Genomic DNA, 14,016 nt, shown 5'->3' on the forward strand with positions numbered 1-14,016 from the left:
ACTATGCTGAGTAGGCATAATTACTTGACATTTCTCCCGCGTATACACGGAAAGAAAATTATGGAAGCTGTTCCCATAATATTGTGAAATTTTTTCCCATACCATCATAGGAATTATGACCATAAATTATGGAAGCAGTTCCTCTAATTATAGGAATGGTCCCTATAATTTGTAGGAATACTTTTTATAATATTATGGGAATCATTTCAATAATATATAGAAACTATTCCTATAAATTACAGGAACCATTCCTTCATAATTTTTTAAATGAATATATGACGAAAATCCTAAAATGCTTCGAGAGTATAGATTCCTGATTTAAAATAAAAATTGCACCAAAATTGGTATGTGTAGAGCGTTCAATCACCTGCAATATTATAATAATGATTATATTTGTATATGTGATGTAAAATAATTTTAATACTTACAGAGAAGCTTCTATTTAATTGCGTATGAACGAATAAATTAAGAAAAATTTTCAATTATAAGTTCTTTCGAATGACATCTTTATAATTAAGTTTTTATGTATTAATCAAATTCACTGAATACATGGAAATCGCAGATTCATAATTGTTAATGATGAACATCACGACATTTATTCCGCTTCTAACTTTTAAGCAGCAGTTTAATTTTTTTTAAGTTTAACTCCGTTATCTAACTTTGAATTTTTAGAGATTCAAAAGTTGATTTTAAGAAAAAATTTGAATCAACTTTTTTGGATATTATTTTATGCTGTACGGAAAATGAGTTGTATTTTGGGTATCATTGATACTTATCAAGATATTTGAAACTTTACATTATTATTTACTCAGTGACCAAAATCTGCAGATGACACCTTTTTTGAATATCATCGAGTGCAATTATCAAATCCACATCAACCAATCAGTGAATACTAATTACGGATTTACTACTAATTTAATACTTGGTTTCGAGATAAAAATCACTCGCGGCTATTAAGAAGAACCATTCGCCCAGGAAAGAAAACAATTCTCGGTTGCGATCTCAATGACTTTCCATTCCCGAACCGTCGCCTTATCAGGACTTGTTTGCGAAGTTTTGAATATTTATGAAAGAGCAGTTCGATTGCAAAAATAAGCACACTCCACAGTAAAATCACCCCAGTGATCATGTAACTGAACACCAAATTATCAAAGTCAATCTGCTCATACTTTTCATTTTCTTCAATTCTACTAATCCTCTTTAATTTCTTCAAATATTCTTTAGTCGGTTTGTCATTCCGATAATTAACTAAACCTGTTTCCATCGATAGTGCACCCATTTTATCGACTCTATCTTTCAGTGGCCAATCCTTTCTGGTCCAGTATACGAAATATTTTCTAAATATGACATCTTTTGAAATGTGTAAATTTTTTAAAGTTAAAGCGAAATTTAATTGAATCGACCTTCTGTCGATGCATGCAATAGTTGAATTTTTCTGAGCTTCATATGCGCATTTGTCAAGATCTAGAGATTTCGATGGATGCAAATATTTTCTGTCATCATCAGTAACCCACAACTTTTCATTGATCATATCATTCGCTAAGAGACCATCAAAATATACGTGATACTTATTGTCGCGAAGATCTTTAAGCGACTCGACATTTCGTCGGATTGGCTTTGACAACATTGCAGATATTTGGCCCTGAAACTCGGGCATTATTATAAATATGAATAGAAATCCAGAGAAGTAAATGATTCTCATAGATAAACGATCCATTGGAGACAAAACTCCCATATTAGCCAACATTCTTACCACGTCCATAATACTCTCACTAACCCTGAAGGTATTATTAACTAATATGACCGATAATATCAATAACAGAAAAACTATTGAAAGAATAATAAATTGTAGATTGTAAGTTATTTCGCTGATCACCGTCAAGTAATTTGACTTTTTAGTTAGTATTGAATATTCATATAAAGTATATTGTTCCATAATATCTATAAACTGATAGTTAGCATCTGCTAATTGTGCTGTCTTATCAATTGCATCACACTTTTTTTGTACTAACTCGTCAATGTAACCATAATTAATATTTTTTTTGGAAAAACCTTGTTCCGAGAAGTAGACTGAAGATGTTGCATTAATGTACGGAATTAATGTGTGTAATGTTGTTAATTTTTTATGCGCCAGTTCTTTTGTATAATTTATCATCATTTTTAGTTTCTTTTCTGAAGTCACATTCGGGAATTGCTTAACAGATATTGTTTTTATTTTATAACGGTCTAAGTATTTTTTTTTCTCAAAAATTATATCCTGACATATTTTTTTACCTATAATTGAATATATAAATATTAGGTGTGTACGAATCATGTTCGATTCGAGTCGAATATAACTATTTGGTAATAAATTCGAAACGAATAATTCGTTAAAATAAAATAATTCTGAAAGTTTTGGATGATTCGTAACTTTTTAAATTACTCAATTCGAATCGAAAAAATTCTGATCAGCTTTTAAATATTTAATTTTTATTTAATAGAGAGCTTGGTTTTCAACATATCCAAAAATAATCTTTTAGTATAGTAAATTTGTGTCTCAGCTCTACACAGTACAAAAGGATTCGTCAAAATCAACACATACCGTGTGTAAAACGAACGTTTTACACTTATTCATATGTTACTTTAACATGTTTCGAGTGTTAAAAAAAGTTACACACGTATACGTTAAAAATAAAAATTTTCCAAGAATTCTTTTGTGATACTCGACATTATTTTTAACATATTTTGTGTGTTGATTTCATAGTAACATATAAAAAGTGTTACTTGCGAATAAAATGACATTTTTGTGTGTTAAAAAATCAATCGATTGCAAAAGTGTTAAAAATTCAACACTCAGATTTTTAACACACGTTTTTTTTACACTTTGACGATTCGTTTTTTACTGTGTATTTTACCTTGGACTGAAATTTGAATTATTGAAAAAAATATTACAACCCGGGAAAAAATGTTTTTATAAAATTTTATAAAATATTATAAAATTTTATAATATTTTATACAATTTTATAAAATCTTATAAAATTTTATAAAATTCAATGAAATTTTATAAAGTAAGATCTGCGTAAGGAACGTAATAAATGAATGTAATTTTATAAAATTGTATAAAATATAACAAAATTTTGTATGATAAGATCTTCAAAGGGAAGTCATGATTAGATAAAATTTTATATAATTGTACGAAATTTTATAAAATTTTATGAGATTGTATAAACTTTTATACAATTTCATTAAATTATATAAATTTTTATACAATCTTATACAATTTTATAAAGTAAGATCTTAGTGAGGGAAGTAATAATTGAATGAAATTTGATATAATTGTATGAAATTTTATAAAGTTTTATCCGATTTCATAAAATTATATAAAATTTTATACAATCTTATACAATTTTATTTAATTTGATGAAGTAAGTCTTTAGACGAGAAGTAATATTTAGATGAAATTATATAAAATTTTATAAAGTTGTATACGATTTCATAAAATTACATGCAATCTTATAAAATCTTATACAAATTTATACAATTTTATAAAGTAAGATTTTATAATATTTCATAAAACTTTAGAGAATTTGATGTCACTATTGTATCTAGTGTGGGGTAACATTTTGTAAAATTTGATAAACTTTCACACGATTTGATAAAGTTTATTACAAATTATTATAAAAATTGTTAGAAATTCAAAGTAAATATACAAAATTTTCAATGGCCATAAAAAAAAAATTCATTTTTGCCGGCAAAATATGGTGATAAACAAATATGAAAATTTTATTATAAAAAATATGATTGATTACCTAAATATATACAGGGTACCCCCAGAAAAATGTAGAAAAAAAAAATTCTGAATATTGAATAAAATTGATTTTATCAAAATTTTTTGTAAGTTATTTACATTAAGAAAAATTATATTTTACACAATTATTGGATGCAAAGGAAGATAAAAAAGTTTTTAATAGTTTTTATCATAATACAAAAGTCTTTAACATTTTTCGACCGGCACTCGATTCTTGAAAAAGTTTAACGAAAAAAATTAAAAATAATGCTCAATTATATCTACAAAAGTAATTTTGGGATGGTTCTAATAGATTTAAAAAAAAAAAAATTTTTTTATAAAATTTTAGAAGTACCTCGTTTTGCCTACCCCCGCCACCCCTTTTTCTAACATATTTATATATATATTACATAATGTGATAATTTTGAATTTAATGTTTTTAAACTTTTATTTTGTCAACTAGCAATTCAAATTAAATCGTCGTTACTCAAGAAAAAGTTCAAAGGTTTCGCCATTAATTCAAAAATATAAATCAATAAATTTAATTAATTTTAAAATTTTATGTCTATTAAACAGTCGATAGTTGAATTATTCAAATCTTTTTTTTATATATAATTATAAATTAATACTATGAAATATGGCTGATAAGAATTCATGAGTAATCATCAATACAGCCACGAATTTTTCTAAGCTACAAGTGACCAATAGACGAGCGGAGCGGACTAGACTAAAAATAAGATGATGTTTTGTTTAATTTTACATCTTAATAATTATCATATGAACAATAATTAGCATAATAATTCTGATATCTTACTGTGACTTAAATTTAAAAATACTTTAATTTACTGATAAAAAAATGATTGTGAGCAGCCCATCTGCAGGGACCAACAACCAAATATACTTAAGACTGTAATAGCTATTTTTTAAGTTAATTTGCGGCTATGTACTTCTGATATGTAATTTCTGATGCAAATAAACTTATTTTTAACTAACTAACTAACGAGCGGAGCGGACTACGATTCTTCAATAACAAAAGTTAAGCAGCATCGAGGTTGGACATTAATTGGATGGGTGACCCGTCCCGGAAAAAAAAATCATTTTATAAAACTTTATAAAATGTTATAAAATTTTACAAAATTTTATAAAACTTTATACTGAAAATGGCCTGGTAAAATTTTATGAAATTTTACAAAGTTTTATAAAATTTTATAAAAGCATTTTTTCTCGGGAATGTTTAGTCGTTCGGAAGAAAAGTATTAAATTATTCGTAAATTTTAAAATAAATTAAAGAGGTTCGCATTATTTGAAAACTTACAAAGTTCGAATTAAACAGTTCGATTTGAATAATTTGTAAGTTCGAACTCTTTCCGGGCCCGTTATAAATACATATGTAAAGAAGCACACTCTGATGCTTCGCATCATGAGTAGTGCAATATATAGCTCTAAATAAATTATAAAATATATAAAACACAATTGTTTTGGAAACAAATAAATACCTTTCGAATATTTTAGACTATAGAATGTCCATTTTTCTTTAGCTTTATCTGTAAATACGTAGCTGGCATCGAGTTGGACCCACGGTGACGGAGCGTAATTTGTGAAAGGATTTAAAGTGTAAACAATTGTCGAATCTCTGTCATTGTTATAACACAAGTAATAAGCAGATAACAAATCATGTTCCCATAGCATTCCTAGTACGACTTGAGCATTCATACAAAGAGGATCTTTCGTAGTGTCGAGAACGAAAAACGGAGACTTGATACTCCAGATTTTCGATTTCCTTAACTCTTCAATAAGCGCTGTCAATTTTAGCAACGATTCAAATGAAAGGACATACGTCGGATAAGCAGGAATATACCCTTCGATCTTCGTTGGCTTGAAATTCTCGTTACTGATAATGAACGACGATTTTATATTATTAATATCAGACGGATTTTCAACTTTGTCATCGTCATTAGTCAAATCAGCACTTATTATAATTGGATTTGAATTATTTGTAAAACATTTCTCCACTATTTCTTTCTATTGGTAACAATAAAAAATTTATTAACTAATTGCCATTTAGAAACAAATTATCAAAAATTAAATTAATAATAAAAATTACCGCATGGCTAATGAGACGTTTTGATGAATCTTCTTCTGGTGAAGACGCGTAAATTTTTATATAACTGCACGTAACATTGACGATAAATAAACAATAATAAAATAATATCATTTTATTACACCTCATTATTCTGACAGTATAACGCCACAATATTTAATGACTTTAATCTCTATTGAAGACAATCGAATTGAATATAATTTAAATTATTAATCTTATATTTCCTTTTTCAAACAATGAATTTCCTAGACTTATTTTGATGGAGAATTTTTCAAGTACGTCAGTATACTGCGTTAGCAAAATAACTACTGGCTTCGCAAAGGATCACAAAATTATAAATCCACAAAGTGTCTCTATGACAACCGTCGTTGCTGCAAAAATGCATTTTTATGACAATATACCGTGACGAAATATTTATATTTGCTGTTATCCAAAGGCATCTTTATGTCTTTTTAATATTTGTTTTGTCCACTAAGGCAATCAAGCGCTTGCAAAGTGTGTACCTATCTGTTTGTAACCAATTAAGTCACCCAACAACTGATTCCATCTTTCAAGGTTCACGTCAAGGATGCATTGAAAAAATATGTATATGTATTTGAAACCATAACAACGAAATCGATTTTTAAATTTGACATAAAAATATCTATGTCTTTAAATAACACGAAAGCACTCGATACACTTTTCCTGGCGTACATAAGCCACAATTCATTTTAAATATTAAAACTAACTTAGGTAATCATACGGGAATATTAGCATCGATTCCTTCCTTGCCGCATAGATATCTCCGTCGACGGGAATATCGCTGCAACAAGACGCCGTCCTGTGTAGGGATGGAAAGATTTTTCAAAGAATCGATTTTCAATCCCCACTCGAGTCTGTTCGTTTCAATTCTTTATATCGATTCATCAGCACGAAAAGTCGATTGTAATCGAGTTTTGAATGAAAATTAATATACAGTAGCATTCAAATATTTTTAATCCGAAATTTCCAAAAATTCATAACTTTTGGAAAAGGTGATAAAAAATTCGAAATAAATCACGGATGTATTTTTCAACAAAGACTATAACATGTAGAAAAATCGGCCTATCGGTGGACCCTGCGGGCCAGCCCTAAAACTTCCCGCTGTTTTCGAGATCCTTGGGCTTGAAAAAATTGTTGTGGATACATTTCCGAGCTCTTCGAGCTCGAAAATACTTTTGGATGCAGTTGTTTTCGAAAAACAACGTTTTTTACCATTTTTTTTTTTCAACGATATCTCTCAAACGAATTGACCGATTGAGACGGTTAAGGTGGCAATCGACGAGTTTTATTGAGTTCTAGAGCTGATTTGATTTTGAAATTGTTTAATTCAATTTTTTTGTAGATATTCGAAAAAAAACGTTTTTCACTATTTCTTTCATCAACGATATCTCTCAAACGAATTGACCGATTAAGACGGCTGAGGTGGCAATCGACGCGTTTTATCAAGTTCTAAAGCTGATTGAATTTTGGAATTGATTTATCCAGTCGTTTTTGAGAAATTTCAAAAAAACTAAAAACAAATTTTTTTTTTTATTTTATCGTCAACGGTTTCTCTTGAAAAAATGAACCGATTTTGATGGTTGAGGTGGCATTCGACGCAGCTTATGAAGTTTTAGAGCTGATTAGATTTTGGAATCAATCCATCGAGCGAATTAAAAGTTATCCAAAAAAAACATTTTTGAAAAAACTTTATTGTTGAAATATCTCCGAACGCACTTGATCGATCGAGCTCAATTTTTCACAGGTTCATCCGTTCAAAAGATACAGGTATTTACATACATACGTACGTACACACTCGGACATCATCGTGAAATTAGTCAGAATAGCTTCCTAGAACCTCAAAACGTCAAGATCTGATAGAAATTCGATTTTCGAAAATCGGACCGAAACCAATAATTGGGTCGATTAATTGTGTCATTCGAGAGTTATCGTGTTTACAAAGTTTCATACGTAACAATTGACAGCACTGGTTTCTTGAGATAAAATAATTTATTTTAAACTAATAAAACAACGAATCGATTTAATATTAGGTTCAAATAGTTCTTTAATAAATTCTCTATATACCACGCTTTCGCGCTTGAGATGTTCAATGTTTTTTAGACGATATTTAAGCAGACATTAATAGAAAAGCACTGGGTGTGCTTTGGTAATGACCATAGAACATGACCACAGAATACTGCCAGACTCAGTATTTAGAGTGCTAATGATCACAGATACAACACTTATTACTTCCAACAATGTTGCAAGATTGTTCAGCCAGAGTACTAATGGACACTAATACAACACTATCCAACACTAATCATATCCAATGGTGTTGTAAGATTCACTAGTTATAACACTAATAGTCACTAATGAAACACTTATCAACACTAATGAATTTCCAATAGTGTTCATAAGTGTTCATTAATTTTTTCCGTAAGGGTTAAAAACACGTATATTCTAAGGAGGTGCTAATAAGATCAGTAATAATACATACTGAGACACTGGTACAAAAGATTTATCGTCAGAATGTCACCTCGGCTGAGGCCATTGCTTTGGCCAAGTATAGGCCATTCACCGTTAATTTTCCTCAGCGGTTTAATCGTGTCTGAATTCCGATTTTTCGCGGAATCGCTGCTTCGATAGTGCATAATGGAACTATAATCATATGGTTGTCCTGAAGTAGTGGAATAATTTTTCCATTCTTTATCAAAGTTATCTTCTTCTCCTATTGATTTTAATATAATAATTATTAATTCATTTGTATAAAGAAAATTAAAACTTGTACCAAATAAACTTGCATGTGTGATTTTATTTTAAAAATGTATCAAAGTATCCGTACTTTATGGTAGCTTGGATTTAGTTCAATAATTAATTTTTATCGTAACAAATTACTGTAATTTGTATTTTTTGTGTACGGAATCTTAGTTGAACAGAGCGATAGATGATGCTCAACTAGTGTTGCCGCATTCCTATGTGCGTCGTGTTAATCGACAAGGACGAGTAGGTGGAGGAGTCGCCTTATTTAGTCCTGAAGACCTGAAGTCAAATATTATCTCGACAACCAAAAATTTTAATTGCTGTAATCTATAGGCCTCCAAAAGTTAACTTTTTAGACATTTTACGCAATGAACTTGCATGTGTTAAGCAGTGCAAGTTTGCTTGCATTCTTGGTGATTTTAATGTGAATTTACTAATTCTATCAATTGAGTCTTCTGACCTTAATGAGCTGCTTAACTTCATGGACTTAAAGTTTTGCGATTGCATACAACACATCACCTAAACATCTGTTTAAACATGAATCGGAACAATAATCGACTGGAATTTACCCTATTAAAATAATCTATGTAGGAATCCAGCCTAGATTCCTATGTGGGTTCCCACATAGTGTTTTCAGATAAATTCAGGATTTTATAGAAATTACTTATATTGAAACCCACATTTGAATATAAATTTTCTACAAAAAAATTTATAAATTCGAGTTTCCATCTGGGAATTGAGGTAACCACAGCTTTCTATGTGGGTTTTCGACATGGCAATCCAGGTACCCACAGTGTCCCACATGGAGTTTCCACATGAAAATCTAGATACTCATCGTTTCTTATATAAATCCATATACTCCTGCAAGGACTTCTTTTGATTTGTATATAAATCCAATCTTCCCTATATGGATTCCTATGGATTCTTATGTAATCCTATGTGGATTTGTTGACAGGGATCATTTTGCTTAACTTTTAAATATTTTCATTCAATTAAAAATAAATTTATTATTTATTTTGAAACAGATCTAATTTTCTGACTCGGGTATTAATGAATGTATGAGATTGTCATTGTGGGTGCGTTATGAGTATATAAAGTAAAGGGTATTATCCGGGTACAGATCTAGGCGGATGTTTGTAGAAGAGTTTGGTTTAGGGAACAATAATAACGTAGGGAATAGCTATAAGTTGTCAATAATGCCCGAGTTGAAAAATTAGATCTGTTTTAAAATAAATGATAAATTCAAATATTTTTCCTTTAATTCAAGTTTATAAATCGTATTTATTTTATATAAGAATTTAATCTGTTTTTGCCCGTACTATTCCTTATCCAGGCCAATATCAGACTTATTTTCGTATGATATTTAGTCTGTTTTAAATCGCGTTTAGACTAAAAACAGACTTTTTTATTATAATATTTAGTTTGTGTTCAATTGTTTTTAAGGACAAATACAGGACTTTTTATAAATATAAATAATAATAATAATAATAATGTAGATTTATTAATTTATTTTAATTTTCTTGGTATTTAAAACATGCTAATGCGCTTCCATAATAAGATGTCACACAGAGAAAATGTTGGCTCGAAACCTACGAATTTTTACAATGCTGTCGACTAAACTTGAAACAGGGAGTAAAGCATCCAAAAAATTATCGTGCTCTTACAAAAAATGATTATACTGTATCACATTACTTATTACGCGCGAGAAACTTATCGATGAGCTTCAATATCAATTACTTCAATACATTATAATAATTTTGATGCAGCATAATAATTTTTTATAAGAGTATAGTAATTTTTTGGATAATTTACTTTCTGTTTCAAGTTTGGTCGACAGCATAATAAATATTGGTAGATTTCGAGCCAACATTTTTCTCTGTAGCACAAGAATTTTGATGTTTTCTTATGCCAAAATATTTTCAATTTTATCGAGTAAATAAGAGAAAATTCTTGACATTTTAAGAGTTGTTTTATCACTTTTATTCGATGATATAAATATCCAATGAAGACAACTAAAAAATTAAGCTGTCAAATTTTCATTAACTGCCGACATTTTTAAACAAAAGATAGTAAATAAAATATAATCAATTCTGCAACTTAATATTTTTTCATAAATATTGCCCATAAATAAAAATTTTTCTGCCCTCCGGCCGGAAAGTGGCAACTTTCGGGCCGCTGCCCTAAACGAAGTTGCAACTTTCCGGCTTCGTCGAGCAGAAAAATAGTATACGCACCTTGGCCAGTAAAAAAGAAAGCCTCAGACCACATGTTTGTCAGCCTCGGCTTCGCCTCGGCCAACAATTACATGTGCTCTGAGACTTTTCTTATTTTACTGGCCTAGGTATGTAATATACTATTATGTCCATGTTTTAATCTAGTTTTGTCCTTGTAAATTTTTAGAACTAAAATTTTCTAAAGTTGACCAATTAATCTAATTTAGTTTGTTCGTAACGCGTTTGTTTTTTAAAGTAGCAAGTCAAAAACAGCTTAAAATTTTCATAAAAGATCAAAATTAGATCAAATAGTCCAATCAGACTAAAATCAGGTCAAATTTTTCAGTCCGGGTAGAGCAAAAACAGATTAAAATTTTTATTGAAGTTCAATAACAGACCAAGTAGTCTAAATACAGTCCAGTTAGACTAAAATCAGATCAAATTTTTCGACCCGGGTGTTTGTCAGTGTTGTGTTTTGGGTCCTTTATTATTTTGCCATTTAAGATTACGTTATCAAAATCACTAGATTTATTTAATCAAGTTTAGTTGAGTCTGAGTTGTGAGATGTAAGTTATGAATTATAAATTATAAATTTAAGCATTTTTACTACGTGAATTAATTTGTACATGATCGAAACAGGTCAAACCTCACGATTGAAAATAAAATAAATGAATAAATAAAATCATTAATACTCACCAATCATAATATTATCTTCAAGGATTTCCACATAGTTATCACGATCTAGACGTCTGTGTTCATAAAAAAACCCGATTGCATGTCCCAATTCATGAAGAATAGTACCAAAGCTCATGTAGTTATCGGCCATACTAAGAATTTGTCTCTCAAAGGATTGCTTGCCAACGGATGAACAACGTCTGTTTATACATTAATTTAAACAAAAATTACGTTAACTTATTTTGAACTGCAATAATCGATTAATAAGAATAAAAGTCAGAAGCTGCACGGAAAGAAATTTTCTTTAAAAATTTTTGAAATAAAAATTACGAAAAAATTTATTTATTTTGTGGTAGACTTCATAAGATTTACCGAAAACCGAATAAAATTGACAGTAGACTACGGTAAAATTTGTTGAAAAGAAGTTAAAAATTATCTCACTCACCGACGAATGATTAAGTCGTGCCATTCGTCCCACGATTACAGTGAATTTAACGGTAATTTTTAAAGAAAATTTCTTTCCGTGTGAGATGTGGAAAATACAGTAGCGCTCAAAAATATTTTGACAACATGAAATTTGTTATCATCTTCTTTAAAATAAAAATATTTCGAATAAGCTATATCGAGTTCACCCCCTATAGGGGAGGGTGGGGCAGAGCGGCCCCCTTGAAATTTTGATAAAAAAAAAAAATTTTTTTTTTTTCGACTAATTACTATAAATCCGATATGTTTGCGCATTTTTACCCCTACGCATGACATTTGGGGCAAAATGGGCAAGCCTAAAATTTTGAAAAAGTGATTTTTTCATATTTTTATCGACAAATTAAAAAAAAATTATTATAATTACACATATCTAGCCCTACGCATAACACCTGGGGCAAAATGGACCAGCCGAAAGTTCCGAAAAAATTATTTTTTCATATTTTTCGGCCGTTTCTCTATGTAAGAGGCAAATTTGGTCACTAAAAATTTGTAAAAATTAAATTGCACGCCTCGGACGCGAAGCGGGAGAGGTTGTGCTCTATAATCGATACGTCGCGAAAACCAGATTTTCTTACCTTCAATCATTTCTGCTAACTTTATAAAGCACCTATATAGATAAAAAAAGTACACCAACGTTTAGAAAAAATTCTAAAGAATAATTTGGATTCAATTAAAAATTTTATTTAGCTACACTACAATAAGAAAAGAATTATTTGAAATGAGACTAGTTGGACGTCAATTGGGATGTCCGTGTGTGAGCAAGATATCTCGTAAAACACTCAACTAATTAGTCCAATTTTTTTTTCAATAGTTTCAGATTTTGATAGAGTAGAAGCCTTTTAACTATCAATACTGCAGTCCTTCTTGTTAATTTATTATCGAATAAAAACCAAAAACTTATGATGTTCACCAATGCTGAAACCGCCATTTTTTTTCCCATAAATATAAGTAGGCATACAAATTTTTTTTTTTTTTTTTTTTTTATTATTATTATGTGATCTGTTTATCATCAAACTAAGCTGATATTATAAATTTCCACTTTACCAACAGATAACTTTCTTCCCTGATAGCCACCCTAACCGTAAGTTAACTACAACCCTGATAGCCAAGTTGCTCGAAACTTGTCGACAATCTACTGCCGCAATCTGTCGCCAAGTTGGCCGCAAAAGTCAGCATTTCCATAAGTTGACAGCATCTTTCCGAGCAACTTGTCGACAACTTTTAGCTCGTGTAACTGTTGCCGACAACTTGACTACAATTTGCTCAGAAACTTAGTGACAGGTTGCGGCAGTAGATTGTCGCCAAGTTGTCGGCAACAGTTACACAAGCTGAAAGTTGTCGACAACTTGTCGTCAAGTTGGTCGCAACTAAGGTACACCAACTTTCTTATCTGAAACTCTGGCTACCAGGGTAACTTGTACGCATTTTCATAACGTATCTGGCATACCAAAGTTGCTCAGCAACAGTTTACTTATATCTTGCTGACAGTAGTTTTCGAGAAATTTAATTAATAATTTCTTAATAAATTTCCGTTTAATTTGAGGTTAAAAAAATATAGGTCAACTTTTGTCATTCATTTTTTTTATTGACTCGAGTATCATGACCTGAGCAAGTTGATAAAAAAATTCACCGCAAATTTCGCTTATCACCTTTTGCTGTTAATTTGTTGTTTAATTCCGGTGGTAGAATGCGAACAAATTTAATTTTCAAATTGCCATCAACTTTCGGTTAAAGTGGCTATCTGGCAGATAGTTGGTAATTCTGCAAACAAAATGGCTATTTGGCAACGTTCAACTCTGTAGCTATTGTGTATAAAAATTCAAATAATTTAAAAAATAACATTCTGTTAGTCATTTCCCATAAAAAAAAAAGTTCTGCTGTGATAAAAAATAATTAAAATTAAAATCTCATAGCCATTAATTTAAAATTGTTAATTGATTTATTAAATTAATTATATTCCAATCACTTGTCACTTGAAAACCAACGAAATCATAACAAGCTCATATTGGGATTGAAAT

The 14,016-nt window shown here is 29.9% G+C and overlaps 1 protein-coding gene across 1 annotated transcript; it reads right to left on the bottom strand.

Annotated features, from left to right (window-relative positions):
- Positions 1-295: 295 nt before the first annotated feature.
- Positions 296-12,913, bottom strand: LOC130674404 (uncharacterized). The gene is made up of 5 exons (XM_057479720.1): positions 12,690-12,913; positions 12,574-12,605; positions 11,537-11,715; positions 429-2,274; positions 296-367 (listed from the first exon to the last, which is right to left on the bottom strand). Exons 3-4 carry the CDS (start codon positions 11,664-11,666, stop codon positions 941-943), a joined length of 1,464 nt encoding a protein of 487 aa, XP_057335703.1. The 5' UTR covers positions 11,667-11,715; positions 12,574-12,605; positions 12,690-12,913; the 3' UTR covers positions 296-367; positions 429-940.
- Between the last annotated feature and the right edge of the window lie 1,103 nt (positions 12,914-14,016).

Source organism: Microplitis mediator, chromosome 9 (genome assembly GCF_029852145.1).
Source record: "Microplitis mediator isolate UGA2020A chromosome 9, iyMicMedi2.1, whole genome shotgun sequence".
Classification (NCBI taxonomy): Eukaryota; Metazoa; Arthropoda; class Insecta; order Hymenoptera; family Braconidae; genus Microplitis; species Microplitis mediator.

Excerpts from the sequence above, each read along its gene's own strand:
- LOC130674404 (XM_057479720.1), bottom strand. The coding sequence starts at position 11,666 with ATGGCCGATAACTACATGAGCTTTGGTACTATTCTTCATGAATTGGGA. Across the intron at positions 2,275-11,536 it reads TGAAGATAATATTATGATTG|GTAAAAAAATATGTCAGGAT; the intron begins GTGAGTATTAAT and ends ATTCAATTATAG.